General features: G+C 35.2%; 1 protein-coding gene across 1 annotated transcript in view; it reads right to left on the bottom strand.

Annotated features, from left to right (window-relative positions):
* The window catches only part of LOC136034866 (uncharacterized), a 75,830-nt gene extending 59,812 nt beyond the window's left edge, over window positions 1–16,018 (bottom strand). Inside the window, exons 1-4 of the mRNA XM_065716339.1 lie at window positions 15,994–16,018; window positions 7,629–7,782; window positions 4,882–4,975; window positions 1,946–2,425 (exon numbers count right to left, since the gene is read on the bottom strand). Coding sequence (XP_065572411.1) covers window positions 1,946–2,425; window positions 4,882–4,975; window positions 7,629–7,729 — 675 coding nt within the window. The 5' untranslated portion in view covers window positions 7,730–7,782; window positions 15,994–16,018. The remainder of the gene's footprint in view (window positions 1–1,945; window positions 2,426–4,881; window positions 4,976–7,628; window positions 7,783–15,993) is intronic.
* Between the last annotated feature and the right edge of the window lie 2,538 nt (window positions 16,019–18,556).

The following is an 18,556-nucleotide window of genomic DNA, read 5'->3' on the forward strand; positions in this document are numbered from 1 at the left end:
ACAGGCGTATGGTATATACTGTTTTTATATCTTGAAAATAAAATCATGAAAATACGAACTTAAATTAGAAAAATACTAGTTTAAATAAAAAAAAAGTTCGTGGAGTTACAAAGTAACATGTTGTTAAGTTCCGATTTAGTTGAACTAAATACATGTTCCCTGATGTACATACTAGGGACTTTAAAAGTCGAGAGTCGGGGCGATAGGGTTTTAGCACTAAATACATGTTCCCTGATGTCCTTACTAGGGATTTAAGAAATCGAGAATCGAGGCTATAGGTTTTAGACTCCGACTCTTTCGCTCTCGATCCCGAAAGTCAAATCGCATTTACGTGTCAGGTACACCTCATTTCTTGAGGTTAGCAAACCCTCGCCAAAATCTAGCACAAAGTGAAGACACTAGCTCCTTTTAAGGAATTCAGTACTTGTTATGCCCATAGACACCTTTATAAAATTTAGGTTTTTTGAATGAGCGTTTTTAGGGGGAAAATGATTTAAATATCTTAGAGGTCTTCAGTCTAAGAGCTTGAACATATATCAGCTACTGAAGGATATAATTTTTTTTGGGATATTATTATATTTTTTTTTGGTAAAAAAAAAAGTATAAATGATCTTGAACCGTAAAAGAAATTGAGGACACAAAACATCGTACACGAGAAATAGACCCAAAAAGCTGGTAAAAAAAATCCTGTTTAGGAAATGTAATGTCATGATTGTATGATATGCCAATCCAAAGTAAAAAGAAACATACACTCAGAATGTGTGGAATTGGTCTTTTGAAAGATCACACAGTTCTACTCCTGAACAAAATTCCTGCTTAATTGATATATTAACTATCTTTCAGTTTTGGACTAGACTTGTCTATGTTATCAGCATTAGAGCGCAAAATATACAGATAAACCGCTCAACTGTTCGCACTAAATCAATGTACTGAGATTTATAAAGCCCCCATAGCTAAAATGCAGAAAGAACCTGAGAAATAAATAACACCTTAAAACCGATTGATTATTTTCAAAATAAGCAAAAATTGAATTTTCGTCGTCAGAGAAAAAATCTTTTCTTTTTCTGAATTACAATTTTTTTAGGATAGTAGCACAAAACATTATGACCTCTATTGCCCTGGTTCAAAAGCCATCTTGTCTTCCCCTTTATTGAACAGGATCAAAAAGTCGAAACTTTAGTTTTTATGGGATATCCAGAGTGATCGGAAAAAAGATTAGAGCTGAAATTCTTTTTCAAATTAAAGCACACAAAGGAGAATTTTTAAGGCTGAATCTTCTGCAAGAAATCTTAAGGAGGAGAGGTTCAGCGGCGATAAAGTTGTCAAGGAGGAATTTTTAGGGGGGTGTATTTTAGTTGTGATGAACTATCCAAGGAGGAGCTTCTCATAAGAAGAGGGAATTTTTCGTGAAGGGTGAGTCAGATTTACCGGCATTATTTGAAAAACGATCAGAAATTAAATAGAAAAACAAGTTGTTTTTTTTTTTCAACTGAAAATTATGACTTCTATTGTCCTGGTTCAAAAGTTATCGTGCCCTCCATTGAACAGGACCAAAAGCCGAAACTTTAGTTTTTAGAGAAAAGAAACTTACGTCTCTTACCTTTCTCTCTTGGCTTTTCTATATCAACGTTCCCCTTTGAATACCCACTAGCAAACTTTTATCTGAATAGGCACATTTGATTCTGTATTTTCATGTTCCCTTTGCATTGCAAAAAAAAGCTTTGCCTTTATTGGTCAAGCTGCACTACTGTTGGTGCAGACTCACTTTTAATACAAATTAAAATTTTAAGCATCATAAAATTGAAAAGATACAGTTTCAAAACCTCATGATTCTTTTACGATGCAATAGTTCAGGTATTCATTCATTCTGCTGGATATTAGTTTTTGTTAAAAGAAAAAAAAAATGGTTAACCTAATTAAATTAAAGCCCTCTTCCTAAACTTACCTTCAATCCACCATTTTGGAGGGGTGACGGCTCAGGACTTGGAGTTTTATACGAAGCAAACATTTCACTTTGACTCAATATATCTGGCGAAGGAAGACCTGGTGATGGTAAATCAGCTTTGATTGGCGGCATGCGACTATTTGAAACCTTTCCTTGTGGCATTAACTTTGTAGTGCCAGAATTTTTCATATTTGGGAGAGGAGGCAACTTTCTTCCCTCAGACGATGAAGCACTTCTTTTGCCACGTGTACCACCACGGGATGAACCTCGTCCACGGCTGGAATCTCGTAGCGGTGGTACTGCATTTGTTTGTACTGGAAGGGGCGGTGGCTTTCTTGACGTTTGCATAGCACTGGTATTTAAATAAGTTTTTGTCCAATCTTCATCGTAGCTGTGGTCATCATATAGGCGCTCTCTTTTGGGAGAGCATGGAGAAGTTGCTGGATAGGGTGCCACGTAATTGTGGTCTTGAAGAACGAACTGAAAAAGAAGCTCATTTAGAAAACTTAGTTTCCATACATCTCAGACACAATAAACCAGTTTACCAACTCGAGATTTCTTTGAATTTCAACCCAAAGCTTAATGACAGAACGAAGAAACGCCTAAAATATTTGATTAGGAAAGCAAGACAAATATCAATACTAAAAAACAACATTTTCAAGTAGATTTTGTTACTTTCATTAATTTTGACAATCGTACATTATTAAGTGATATATTGTGATATAATTTAGAAATATTTCTGTTTTACAGAATTTGTCCTTTGTTTTGGCAGTTTTAATTATTACCATTTGACTTGGTTAGTTCATAAATAACTCTTTTTGGCTAAAATTGCAAGTGGAAAAGAAGGCATGGACGGTAAATTCTTACCATTTTTTACTATTTTAATGGTACCATTTGACTTGAGATAAAGAATAGAGTATTGAAACGAGATAAAAAATACAGAATTGGAGCTTACAGTCCCTACCGGCGGTGCTGATCTCCTTTCATGCCCCTTCAGCCAGGAAGTGCAATGGGGGGTTGGGGGCCAGCCATCCTGTTCTTTCACACACCATTGCTGTTTACCTTCGCCAGATTTCTCCAGACATCCATTTAGAGCTGGGTCGACTCTGGCTGAGTTTACAGTCACCCCACTGACCCCCCTTCCAAACTAGATAATCAGCGACGCCAGGACTCGAACCCCTGCTCTCACAGACAAAGAACTTCAATTCTATCGTGCTAACCACTTGGCTAGGATGGTTGAAATATTTAGTGGTTTATAAGTAAAAGAGGACAGAGTAAGACATAAAAGAGTAAGTTTTGCATTTTATAAAAGAGTCGTTTATAAATAGCTCTTCTAGGCCAAATTTACAAATGGGAAAAAAGGCATTAATGGTTAAGTGCTGCCATTTTAAATCATTTCAGATTGTGAAGCCGAAAAAAAACGAGGATAATTCCAGCCAGATAAAAAAAAGAAGAGATAAACGTGGAGATTTTTTGGTCGAGAACTCCACTTGACCGTCCTCAATGCCCAAAAGTAAATAAAGAATAAAAAATATATGGATAAAAACCCAAGGCAAAATGAAAACAAAACAAACCTCAAAAACTGCATATTTATCATTCCTTATTTCATTGGCTAGAATTATTCTTATTTTTCTTCAGCACAATTTTTTATCATTTTAATGATTACCTATCCCCTATGTTGGCTAGTCTACAAAATTAGTCTTTGTCAGCCAAATTTAAATAGATAAAAAAAACATTAATGGTTTACAATTTGTTACCATTTTAAATTTAACCACTGTAATGGTTACCATTTCACTTAGTAGGCTAGTTTATAAACAACAATTTACAAGTTAGAAAAAGGATGGTTAATTGCCACCATTTGTTGTCATTTTGAGATGTGATCATTTTAATGGTAATCAATAAACTTAGTAAACTAGTCTATAAACAATTCTTCTCAGCCAAGCTTACAAGTTGGAAAAAGGATATTCTTGGTAAAGGGTAACCATTTGTTGTCATTTTAAAAGGGCACCATTTTAAATGGTACCCTTTTGGGTAATGGGGAGGGTAATCAATTGACTCAGTAGGCTAGTTTAAAAGACTCTTCTCAGCCAAATTTAAAATCGGGAAAAAGGCACTGTCAATAGCATTTGTGCAACATGAAATAACGTCTCCAATTTTCAAGAAGAGTTAAATTTCATCTGGGGCGTATTTTGTTATTGGGCAGGGGAAAGGGGGCCAACTGTCCACCCCCCCCCCCCCGCTGAAATTTGGTTTCTTCAAAAATCTTGTCAAAACTAGGATAAGCCAGCATAATTCCAGCATCCAGAGAAATGGGTCAGTTTCCTCTAATATATCTTTGCTCTTATGGTACTATATGTCTCATTTTTCAGCTTCCACTGTCATTTCACTTGATTTGAGAAAATTCACTCCAATTTTGCCCCCCCCCCCCCACTGACTTTCATTTAAAAAAAGAAAAATTAACATAATAAATATTTAATACATATGGTATGTAATCTTGCATATAATCTAAAACCAAAAGATCTGGCATCATCACTAAGACAAAACTGCTTTAGTGTTCTTGATTGATTTAAAATTGAATTGTCCATTTTTTGGTCTTTTTTTCATTTGTGCTCTGTTCTTTTTATGGCTTTTTGACGGGTTTCTAAATAAATTACTGAATTAATTAGAAAAATATACACATCTTTATAATAATTTTATTCCATAATATTTATTAAAAATCAGAATGCCAAAACCAGTTTCTGCATTGCGTATTTACAGAAAAAAAAAACACATTTCAAGGTAGGCTACTACATGCTTCCTTGGGAGTCATTAGACTACTCTCGAAAAGGAGATTCTTCAACCACGGAAATACCTCCCCTGTACTCCCTGGTTTGGCCCTTTTCAAAAACCTAGCAAGAAAGCTATAAAAACTAAACTGCAATGAGACAATATCATACCTGAAACTCTGGTGGGGTGTAGATCCCTCGATTGGAAACAATTTGTTGACCAATAAAGCCATCTTTTCCAAATGGATCTCTGGCTGCAGCTAGTCTGAAAGAGAAAATGTGGCTCAGTAAATCATATATCAGAAAAAAGTATGCATTAAAATAGCCAGATCTGGTTTTCTATAGAACAAACCTAAATAAAGGTACTTTCCCATAGTGTCAGTACCCTAATAACTTACCCCTAACCCAAGGTCTGAAAAACATGAAACAAAATTGTATTTCCTTTGTATTAGTTTATAAAGCCTTTGCTGCTTTTGACACAAGATAGAGCTAAAAACGTTTTAAGGTACAAATATAAAGGAAACTATACCTCTTAAAAGAAAAAACTTTTTCCCGTTTTGTCCAGCCCAACAATTAAGGGAATCTATCACTACAATAGGCCTTAATAGGTGCGGATTATATATTTTGTTTAGCTATGAATCATTTTAATGACGGTTATAACTGAAAATGACTAAACATCCCACTGGATTACTAGAACCATTCAATTTTTCTATTGGAAGTTTTCAGAGTGAGATCTCCTCCCTAAGCCCACTCTGGCTAGCAAAGCCTATTTTAAAGGTTCTTTGCAAGCTCCTTCTGCATTTTACTGGCTATTGTTGGCAACTCATACCTTAAGCCTATAATGGTGTCATGCTAATTGCATAACGCCATCAGAAGACATATTCAATCGTGGTTGCAGCAGTAAATGCAGTCTAGAAAGCGGCGAAGCTCGTCCAATAGAAACCCAAAATTAATTACGTTGAAACCATATCAGATCGAAATACAGGATACACCATTGGAATTATGGCCGAAAACCCTATACATGAAACTTGAACAATAAGGAAAATCATTTTTTGCATGGTAAGCACTTATGTGGCCTTATTTTCTTTCCTTCTCTGCTGCTAGCAGGGCACTGTAACATCATAGAAAGCTGCATAAGGGGTCATGATAGAGCAAATTGCTACATCTACTCCTTTTGTAATCAATAAAAAAACAATATTTAAAACAAAATCAATTTTTTGACAAAAAAGCTCCATCTTCGTATACAAGACGATAAACAAAGTCATACTTTAAAGGGTGTCCTGGGTACCGATGACAAGGTAGTTCGTTCTTTACTAGTCCTGCTAAATAAAAGGCCGAAGACTTTTTCCAGTGAACAATATACATTACAGGCACCTCTCAATTATTAAACCAAAAGTGAAATTCACAGTAAAGAACGACCAAAACATTGAAATAAACGCGAAACATAATGACCGAAATATTAAAATAAACGCGATTTTAGACAAAAAATATATAATAAGAGACATGACAAGCGTGCAACAAAAATTGTCTGCAATAAAATGGGTGCTGTCATCCCCCAAAATATGGTACTGTTTTACATTGAATTTACCACGCATCTTGACTGCCCAGGTCCTTGTGTCAGCCCTAAAGTGTGTAGCTTGAGTCAGGTTCAATATCTAAGGTGTGCGAAAGCACAGGATGGCTGGCCCCAACTTCCTGGCTGAAGGGCACGAAACAGAGATCAGCACCGCCGGTTTGGACCTTAAGGGTCGTCATACTTACTTATCTACAGGTCTCTGGGTCCCACATTACCAAGCTGGGGTCAAACCCACTGCACCACCATTGGACACCCCCTGAATATATACTTACCCCAATAGTCCTTTTAAACCTTTCTTTAGACTAAACCCAGGGAATGCATGCATCATAGCTTTGTAAAGTGGGTGTTCTCATGTATCCTTTTTTTTACAAAATGTGGTTCTCATTATTCACAATCAAATGAATAAGAGTTTGTTTCTTTTATAATCCTTAAAAGGCCCTAGCGCCCCTATCTGAGGCGCAACAACTTAAAAGGATCAACGATACAATCTGTACGTTTACATTTTAAGACATTCTAGTGGGAAAAAAAACGTATTATGACAAGATATTGGTTAAAAGATTATAGTGACATCTCAGATGATCAAATCACGATCTATAAGTCTTATGCGGACCACATCTCTCCCTCCGTATACATGCATTTTGCCATTAATTAAAAGCCTAAAACCAGAAATGCAAATAATATTAGAAAGTCCAAGCGGCCATACCTACATTTAAGGGAAGAGGGGCAGTTTCAGCTCAGGTTGGCCACAGCCCCCTCCCCCACTAAAAATTATTGAACCACCCCACCCTAAGGGTCAGATCTGTGTGCAGCTACGCAAGCACCTAATCATAATATTGTCATTATTTAGCCTTAACTTGCCCTTTGCATACTTTAAGTCCAATACAACCAATACTCTTACTTTCAATATAACAGAAAGAGGTGAATGTACCCAAACAGAGATGCTAAAGTATTTTATTTACAGCAAAAAATAGAGCCCCCTCCCCCCCCCAAGAGGGTCAGACCCGTGTAAGCTTATGCAAGTAAAAAAAATAATATTTTCAATATTTCAGTCTATATTTGCTCTTGGTAGATATGTAAACCCTCCCCCCTACTGTTCTAGACTTATATTTACTAGGCTGCAGCTACTGCTGCAACCACAATATTACCAACAGTACTATGCATGTTATCAATGAACTGGCTGATATATTGCCAATATTATGGCTAGCTTAGAGGTAGCATTACTGTTCGGAAAAAAATCTTGCTACAAAAAAAAAAGAAAAATTATAATAGAGACGAATCCTTGGTGTTAAAAAGAAAAATAGTTAAAAGGAAAACCCACTAATATTAAGACTAAAACACTTACTGTTTGTCCAATTGGTGGGATGCATGTACTTCAATAACAGGCCCAGCATCCATAACTGAAATGGATGCTGGCCTGTTCAGGCTAACAGGCTGACGGTACATTTTTATAACTTGAAACTCCTCCACACCATTACTCTTTATTATGTTATGCAAACCTAAAATAAAGTAGCAATTATTATGCAAAGCTATTTACTTGATCAGCTGTGTATGCAAAGATAACGCACAATTTATTTAGTCCACAAAGGTAATAATACGAACGAAACAGGCCTATTATTGCACAGAGTCTTAACTGTACTTCAGTTCTGGGTGATGAGGAGGTTAACCTATTACATAAACACTTATTTAGAGGAGACTGAAAAAAATTGAAACTACAAAGTCTAAAAAGTAAAATTATGATTTAAAACTGCAGAATATAAAAAAGGAGTTACTGTGTACCCCCTCCCCTCTTCAGAAAACATTTAACTGTTTCTTGGTACAAAGTCCATAAACATTTTAAGACCTTAATAACACAATTTCTGCTCTAATGCATATACAAGAGAGACTAAGATGAGACATAAATGTTGAGATTTTCTTACTGGAAAGACGCCTGAATTCCTTAAAGCTGGAGCAATAACAACATAACAGAATTCCAGCTTATTGGAAAAAGGAGATGGGAGCAAACCATTGAGACACCTTGTAAATAAGCACTAATACACTTGTAAATAACCCCTAAAAAGGGTTACGAATCAAAACCCAAAGGACCACATTAGAATTGCACTGGCTGATAAATTGGTTTGAAAAACAAGGAAAGCCACTGCAACCTACCAAACTCTCCATGATAAGCATCTGTTTTTGGTTATTTCTTTTCTGCAGCTAGCTGGGGACTGGAACATAATAGTGAGTTATTTAATGACTAATTTTAAAGGTAATTGCTACATATAGTCGTTTTTATAATTAACAAAAATAATATTTAAAATAAAATAATTTTTACAGAAAAACTGCATTTTCATTTACAAGATGATGGTATACTTAAAAGGGTGTCTTGGGTGACATCGTAGTTCGTTTTTTTGTAGTTCCTTCGAAGAAAACCCCTTAGGCTTTTTGGGCTTGTAAAATTAATCAAGGTTAAAGTGGACAATAACAGAACCAATCAGCAAGCTAGTTCATCTTCAAAGGAATATCAACGCAAGGAGAGAGAAAAGATGAGTAAGGAAAAAAGAAAAAATATTGTAAAACATAAAAAGGTAGCAAAGAAGAACAAAATTGAGCAAGTCAAACAAACATCAGGTAGTGTTATTATATTGATGACCACTATTTAGAAGCAAAAATTGAGTAAAAAAAAAAACTTTATTTTGTTCAGCAGCTTTGTCCAGTAGTTGGAAAACAGGGGATAATAATGGAATTAGTAGGCCTGTTAATGTTACACGCTTTTAACCAAAATCTGTTAGCTTCAAGGGCAATGATTCCTCACTAGACACCTTTTTTGAAAGTGCGTTATTAAAATTCTGGTTACCGTACAACGGGCTGGGATTCGCTCATTGCTAGGCTGCAATTATCACTGAAAACATTATATAAATTGGCATTATAACCCAGCCATCAAAGCGTGATAAAATATAATTTTTTAGGGCCTGTTCCATTTATGACTATGTTATTGACCATATTGGGATCAAATGCAGTAAAAGTTCCCGTCACTGCTGAAGTGAGTTTTCTGTAGCAGCTTTCAAAGCCTTGAAAGGTTCTTTTTCAGAAAGCCTAATATAATTACTAATACCTCTGTTAGAATTTTATGACAAGTTCAGAAAATGAGATATTTTTAACAAGGTGACGTTTCACTCGGCCTTTACGTCTTCTTTTGCCTTTACTGTATGTCATTTTCTTGACAAAAAATGAATTTTTTTCTTCCATTTATCTTATTCCAGAGAGCAGGGAATCGTCGATTCAAGCTGACATTTTGAAAGAGTTTTTTGACTCCCTATCTTCTTTCTTCTATTCTGAAACTCAGTGTAGTTGGTGGCTGAATCCAACGAGGGTGCTGCAATTGGTCACAAGATATAAGGAGAAACTAATACATGTTGAACACGTAATTAAAATCAACAGTCCCGGACATTTGTGTTGTCTCCTTAGGGGAAACTAGTAAAGCTAACCTTAGCTCATAGTAACCGAAAATTTAAAAACGCGTTTGAAAAAAATGTCCAGCGGGGAAGCATTATCATGGGAAGATGACTCAGAAGTGGCAGCTTTTAATTCGAATAGTCTTAATGGTAATAGCTTATTGTGAAAGCAAATTTATAGGAATTTACAAAAATAGTCTGACACACCAAAAAAATGTGTCAGATCAAAATTAAAACAGGATCATTGGAAAAACTATAGGAGAAAACCTAAATTACAGTCCCCTATCTAGAGCAACAAGAAAAATAACTTAAGAGATTTACTGATACAGTATAACTAAAGTCGGATCTTGGGTACCCGAAACACAAATATCTTTTGGAAAACCGAAGGCTTGTTCCTGCGTGACATAGATCAATATCGTGGTTGCAGACAAGGTTGCCAATCGGAAACTTTTTACATCAAAAGGACGCATTCCCATGTACCAGGACACAATGTCATAAAAAAAGCAAAAAATCATACATCTTAGAAATTTGGGACTTAAAGGGAAAAGAAGAGCTAAGAGCTAATATGGCACTTGTGACGAGGTCAGAAGAGCCAAGAGCTCATATGGCATGACTTCTAGCAAAATTCTAAGAATCAATAGATTTGAAAATCAGAGGCTGAATGCTGGTCGGGATTTAAAATAAGAACTCTGAGACACAAGGTCCTTCTAAATATCAAAATTCATAACCCACTCGTAAATTAAAAATACCTCTTTTTTTAATTTTCCCTCTCCTTTCAACGCCCCCAGATGGTTGAATCGGGGAAAACAACTTTCTCAAGTCAATTTGTGCAGGTCCTTGACACACCTACCAATTTTCATCGTCCGAGCACATCCAGAAGCACCAAACTCACCAAAGCACTGGACCCCCCAAACTCCCCCAAAAAGAGCGGATCCACTCCGGTTACGTCAATCATGTATCTACGACATTTGCTTATTCTACCCACCAAGTTTCATCCCAATCTATCCACTCTAAGTGTTTTCCAAGATTCCTGGTTTCCCCATCCAACTCCCCCCAATGTCACCAGATCTGGTCGAGATTTAAAATAAGAGCTCTGAGACATGAGTTCCTTCTAAATATCAAATTTCATTAAGATGTGGTCACCAGTTCTTAAGTTAAAACACCTCAATTTTTCTAATTTTTCCAAATTAACACCCCACCCCAACTCCCCCAAAGAGAGCGGATCCGTTTCAATTATGTCAATCACGTATCTAGAACTTGTGCTTATTCTCTCCATCTCTCCACTCTAAGTGTTTTCCAAGATTTCTGTTTCCCCCTCCAACTTCCTATGTCCCCGGATCCGATTCGAAATGAAATGGAGCATCTGAGACATAAGACCTTTCTATATATCAAGTTTCTTTAAGATCCGATCACCCATTTGTAAGAAAAAGAAACATCAATTTTCACGTTTTCCAAGATTTCCAGTTTCCCCCTCCAACTCCCACCAATGTCACCAGATCTGGCCGTGATTTAACATAAGAGCTCTGAAGCACAAGATCCTTCTAGATATCAAATTTCATTAAGATCTGATTACCCTTTCATAAGTTAAAAATGACTCATATTTTCTATTTTTTTTCAAATACCCCCCAACTCCCCCAAAGATAGCGGACCCATTCCAGTTATATCAATCACGTATTTGGGGTTTGTGTTTATTTTCCCACCAAGTTTCATCCCAATCCCTCCACTAAGCCATTTCCAAGATTTCCAGTCCCCCCCCCAACTCCCCCCAAAGACACTGGATCCGGTCAGGATTTAAAATAAGAGATCTGAGTTACGAGGTCCTTCTAAATATGAAATTTCATTAAGATCCGATCACTCCTTTGTGAGTTAAAAATACCTCATTTTTCTAATTTTTCAGAACTAACCCTCCCCCCAACTCCCCCAAAGAGAGCGGATCCGTTCCGGTTATGTCAATCACGTATCTAGGACTTGTGTTTAGTTTTTCCACCAAGTTTCATCCCGATCCCTCCACTCTAAGCACTTTCCGAGGTTTTAGGTCCCCCCCAACTCCCCCCAATGTCACTGGATCCGGTTGGGATTTGAAATAAGAGTGAAAATGTACATATTTTGTACATTTATGCAGTTAGAGTAGTACTTTTCTCGTTTTTTTGGCATCCTGGATTTATTACCTAGATTATGCTAAAAATGGAGAGGATAAAAGCTAATTATGCTGTTTTTTCAATTGATCTCCAACAATAAAATCTTATCTGGTGACCTTTTTTTCTTAATTTAGCAGAACCCATATACTTTTTAAATGTATGTTGTTTCCTTGCAGAACAGCACTAGAGGTAAGAATAGCTTAGCCATGAAAACAAACCCTCTACAGCTACATTATTATGTATATCAGTCTGGTCTTTGCATTGCCATATCTGTTTTTTTTTTCATACAAGGTCTTCTACCTTAGAAGACAGTTGTGTCAGACATTTAGAGGGAATTGTCTGTCACAATGCTGCCTCTATTTACAACAAATGAGATTTGTAGGAATTTCTGGCATCAGGTCATACTTTGAGAAATAGACAAATCATTTTAATGTCTCATGATTTAATAAGAACACCCTATCTAAATTATTTCAGTTTTGCATCCAAAACTTACATTAAAGGAGAAGCAGACTCAAACCGAAATTAAGGAAAAAACATTTTAGCTATAGCTGAGGCAATCAGATGAATAAGGGACTGTTCTGATGAATTTGCTATAGCTAACAGATGGACACATTAGGTAATGCACCCTTTGACCCCCTTTCCAAATTTACCAATTGCTACCATTGCATATTCCATTTTGAGCCCCAAAAGGAGCTTTTAACTCCATTTTGCTCAGTCTTTTTCAACTTTTTTTTCCATTATACTCAATTTTGCAATAATAAATTTATGCTGTAAAACAGAAATCAGAGAGAAAAAACATATACCATTCATTTCCTGTCCAATACTTTTTCCAAACATAACAGTCACTGCTGCTGCAATTCTATTCTACCCCCACTCCTCTAATAGAGCCAGTTCTTGCCCTTGGCTACACACAAAAGTTTGCTAGTTTGTGGGTTTGTATAATTTTATGGTCTTATTTCTCCAATAGTTGGTTCATAGTACAAAAAAAAACACCAAGCTATTGTGAATAATATAGGACTACATCTTTCCAGATAATGAATGGACCATTGAATGGTATATGATTTCTATTCAATTTCTTTCCAACACAATAAATTTACCTTTGTTGCTTAAAGACATTGTACAACTTGGCATATTTTCAGAAAGATGTTTTGACTTTTTTCAATTATTAATTTTACTTATTTTCAGCTATTTTTCAAATTCTGTTGCTTGAAAGCAATGTGCAATTTGGCTAATTTTAAGTCACAATCCCACCAAATAAAAGGAATTTATAATCTTTTATTCTTTGCAAAAAGCAAAATTAAAATATTTAGTTAAGTCATTCACCTTGGTCCAAGTGACTTATAACACAAATATTCCATGCTGTCCAGCACATGCACCAGAACAATTATTCAAAGTGTCAAATAAGAGCATGATCTTGGTGTTATTGTAGATAGCACATTTAAGTTCTACAGACATGTTCACACAGAGACAAAAATGGCATTTGAACTGATAAAAGAACCATCACCACTAGAAAACTTAAAATTATATAGAAGCTGTACCTAGCATTAGTATGTTCATTACTTGAATTTGGCTCTATAGTGGCCCATTCTCACTATAAAGTGGAAAATCCTGCACTGTAGAAAAGTCCAAAGGCGAGCTACTAAGATCCTTTACAACTGAACAACTTTAAAAGCCTAGAGTATGAAAAATGCCTAAAGAAAACTGAAATGGTCAATTTTGACCAACAAGAGAAAGCATAGAGATGCAGTAAAGACAAAAAAAAAACTTTTGATGCAAGAAATGCCTCTTTCTATCCAGCTGAATCTGAAATCACCAGGGGACACTCTCAGAAGCTGTAATGGATTACCCACAAACACTGCTTGAGGTGTCCCCCTGTTGAACTCTCCTAGTGAAGTAAGATTCCAGGCAAAATCCACTAAATCATTCACAAAGTCAGTGGATGGTGACTATAGAGACATGCAGTGAAATTCAGCAGGGATGCCCCTGAGTCCACACAAAGAAAGCAACACCATAATATCACCCATCCAGCAATGTTCTACATGAGGATCACCCACACCATGTTTCTGGCAAATGTTTAAGATTATATAAGGTAATGAGAGGTTGTTATCTTTCTTGGATAGCAATTGAGTTAGGTGACTGAAATTCTCAGGAACAAATCCAGACCATCAATTATTCCCTGTGAAGACATTTAGAAATAGCTACCTCCACCCCTTAACTCTCCATATGGCACCAACGTTTTACAAGCTTTGTGTTATGAAAGCATAACCTTGAAAAATACAAGCAATACCCAAATAAGGCAGATGATAAGTGTTAAGTTGTACAGATTTGAAAATATATCCTTAAATGGTAATGTTTAGTGGTTAGCCTCTTCTGAAGAAAACATCCTAATAAAAGTATAAGGGGAAAACATACAATAGTCAGACAACTAATCATCATTTCAATATTTAAATCATTGTAAAATCTCTATTGCACCCCTTAGAAATTAGACTTTCACCATTGAATATGCCAAAAATTGCCTTAATAAGAATCTGGTAAGCTTGAATATTTTAGCAATATACAATGCTGAATATTTTATATACACTGATACTGTACCTATGTCATATACAGACTCCATCTTGGACATATTTACAATAACAATTGATGTGAAATAGAATAATTATATTTAAATAGACTATGTTTTAAATGTAAACTCTGTCCAATTCAAATGTTAAAAATCTCATGTGAAGATTGTAGTCATCTAATCACATTTCCTTCATAAATGATGAGCAAAATCTTGATTTCACTATAGACAATGAATTAAAATTCAATACCAATGCTAAGAAACCTACAGCTAGTTTAGCTCAAGGGCTGATGAAGCATAGCCTTTCCACTTGCTCCCCCAAAGCAATTACTCTTCTGTACAATGGACTAGTTCAACCAAATATTGAAGATAGAATGTCTCAGTCTCCCAATATTTAAAAAAAATCATTTAAGTTTTAGAAGACATAAAGACATGTGCTACCAGAATGATATCCAGCATGTGGAGACTTTCTTACCCTAAAAGACCAGCTGAACTGAAATTCTGAACACTTGTATATAGAAGAAGAGGCAATTTCCTTCTAATCTACAGGCTAATGAAGGCCAATATACTTCCAGAACTATTTCCTACTGCTGGTCCTAATTCAAGAACCATAGGTCATGCACTGAAACTCATAAAGCCATCTACCCTAACCAGAGTCCACAATCACTCCTTTTTATCAAGAATTGTCAACAACTGGAATAAACTTTCTGGACAATAACTGCTGAATCCATTGACATTTTCAAACATGAGTGGGATGCTGAGCAGTCATCAAGGGAATGGAAATTTGACTGAGAAACTTTTGATCATCCAACTCCATTTGGTTACTGAACAATAATCAAAACAGCTTCAATTGTCAGCTCTGGAGCTTCACAAGGAAGAATCCTCAGATTTCTCTCCAAGCTGCAATTTAAGGTAATTCACTGATTATTGAGAAAGCCAGAAATAGGCATACCTATAGAACCAGTCTAATTGCGAATCTAAATATAATATTCATTTCTGTTGTAAATGTACTTCATTCTCCCCAGTCAAATATACACTCTGAACCATAAATAAATACACAAAAATTCCTATACATATGTTTTTCTTCAAATTGGTTTAACAGTAATTTGTCCATCAAGACAATCTTCAGGATAATTTACAGATGAATTATATTTTTGGATTCAGGACAAGATTGTCATTCTAGATGTAGGGTATGTCCATGTATTAGCTATCTTACTGAACTAAAAAATTCATCTTTTGCCAGAATCTAGACAGTCTTATGAGAAACTTGCTATCTAAGCAATCTCCTAATGCCTAAACATAACCAAATTGAATATGTGCTAGGCCCAAGAGAATCTTTTTTGCAGGACCCTCTCTATAAATTAAAATATTTAAACAAAATATGGAAAATCAAGTATTCAACTAAGCAAAATTATGTAAAACTCAAACCTTCACATCTTGTCAGCAAATAGGAATTGAGAAGAATTGTATATGACAATGAATAGCAAAATGAAATCTAAGCTATGCATCAATATGGTTATGGTTATTGTTAAAATTATTTAAGGCCAAACACTTGAAATTATTAGTTTATTGACTTACCTAGAAGGACCTCTTTTAGGAAATACCAATTGTCCTATTTGATGTATATGTATTCTGATGTATGTACTGAATTGTCCCATTCAGTTCTTCAATTTTATTTGTATATTAAAAGAAAGCTGATAGTCTTCTGATTCTAAAAATGCAACCATTATTGCTTGATATTTATTTTGTATAAATCACAAATATTACATATGTTTCTTCTTTCTAATTACTTGGCAAAACAAAGACCACATTTTGAATTTACAATGACCAATTACTCCCACTAGGCTGGCTCTAGAGAGAGATGATTGGGTCTATACTTGCTTTGTGTCAAGCTGTAGTAAAATAGGGGCTGTCCAAAAACACATTCCTTTTTCCAGAATATTAAAGAAAAGTGGTATTTCCCAAAATGAGGTCTTTTACCCTGTACATATATAGAGGTTTATGCATATAAAGTAGTTCAAGGACATAGTCTAAAATCTATCCTTATTAACTTCAACAGATTTAACATGAGCTTCTGTGGGTATCAGTCAACTATATTGAAAAGTATGTATAATAATAAATAGATTAATAAATCTTATCTAGTAATGTAAACTTAACTTGCAATTTATCCCTTACCATAAAAAATAATTTGCTTTAAACTAAAAAAATATATTCATTTTGATGGTAACATGGGGCCCTTTCAATTGCAAGGAATAATTGGACCCAATTGCCCTTTATCTAGCCATGTCCCCAAGACTAAGAAGAGGATAGATGGTGGCTTGGCAACACCTTCTAATTATTATTTTAGGCCCTGGATCCATTCCCAAGTCAGGTAGGGCAAAAGAACTCATTTCAGGAAAAGCCCTATTCCAGAAAAAAAGAGATGGGTTTTTGACCATCCCTATTTTACTACAGCATGATGCAATGTGAGGGTAGTAATAGGAGCCCTGCCTTATTTGTGAGATTTTCACCAATAATTTGTCAGCATAAATTAAATAAGTTGTCTCAGTTTTGATAAGCAATTGAACAGAAAAATAATATTTAATATTTCTGATTTATAACATAGCGTATATCAAGCAATAAAAGGGTAAAATTTCACTTTAACTACTTTTGACTATCATGGAAAAAGGTTAGATTAGGAAACAAACTTTCAGGGATACATCTACAGGCTAATGTATGTCCTGGGAAGGTGTTGTGAAGTACCTATCTCTACTTGTTCTCCCTCTAAAGGATCCTAAATTTGCTTGCATGACAGGTCTGTACCTATTGAAATTTTGACATAACAACATTTTACCTTAATTTTAATTATCAATTTCTTTTTCTTATGCTTTGGTTCTGAAAATACAATTCCTGTTATGTGAGTAGAATTTTAAGCCACATTAGTGTTTTTTGTTTGTTTTTTTCTAATTTATGAAGTGTATTTGCATATCTTTAAAAACCTTATTATTAGGGAATGAGCAAAGTTGTGAAGCTGAAAATAATTTTGCTGTACTTCATTTCAGCAGAAGACCTATTTTGCATGGTCTCACTTTTATAAACACAGATTTCTAAAGGTCAGGATCCTCTAGAGGAAGGGGCAGAGGTAGGTACTTCAAAAAATCTTCCCAGGACATACTTCACCCTCTAGACTACCCTGAAAGTTTCATTTTACTAATCCCTTTCCAAGATCGCCAAAAGTAGCTACAGTAGAATTTTACCAATAAGAATCACATTTTTAAATCAGAAGAAAATCAGCTTTCTGTTAACATTTAAATAAAACTGAAACACTATAAGGATGCATATATCAAAATAGGGTAATTGATATTTTCAAAGAGGTCCTTGTAGAAGTCAATAGATTAATAATTTCAAGTGTTTGATCTTAGGCTAATAATTTTACTAATAACAATGTTGATGCTTAGCTTATATTTTTAGCTATTTGTTGATAGCCTATTTATAATTCTTCTTTGGTAACAAGGTGTGGGAGTTTAATTGGATACTTTTTAATTCTGCTTTTCATGGTAATTAGAAGCCCCTCAACTAAGCCAAGAGCTTTACCAAATATTGTACAAGATTACAATCAGTCTGAGCATTGGGGGGTAATATTCTAAGCATGTTTTCTTAAGTTTAGCATACAACCTAGCCTAGGGCTGTTTCAGGGACCATAAGGTGGAAGCAGGGAGCATTGTACTGTGATGTTTGATTAGCAAATCTTAGCATAGATTTAAAAAAAAAAAAAACATCTATACTAGCCTATTTTCTTACTGGGCTATAGCTTGCTTCAGAAGAGGGATTTGCCTGAAATTGGGATATTTCCAAACTTATTTATGAAAATGAGCGGCAAAAGGTATTCTACACTATTGATGGTTGCCTAAGGTATACAACTGAGCTAAATTCACACAGAAAAGCGGATTATAAGTGCACGCCAACTGTTTTGATGGAAAATATGAAATACAACAAGAAATACGGGAAAGCTTCACAGTCATACATTTTTAACGAATACACAAATCTAAAATTTACAATTCATACCAATAGGAAAAAGCCTGAAAATCAATAAATTTTAAATTTAGTTCTTTGTTTACCTTTTGAAGGTATCGGCCATTTTAACTATGGAGGAAGGACGTTG

Source organism: Artemia franciscana, chromosome 13, assembly GCF_032884065.1.
Source record: "Artemia franciscana chromosome 13, ASM3288406v1, whole genome shotgun sequence".
NCBI lineage: Eukaryota > Metazoa > Arthropoda > Branchiopoda > Anostraca > Artemiidae > Artemia > Artemia franciscana.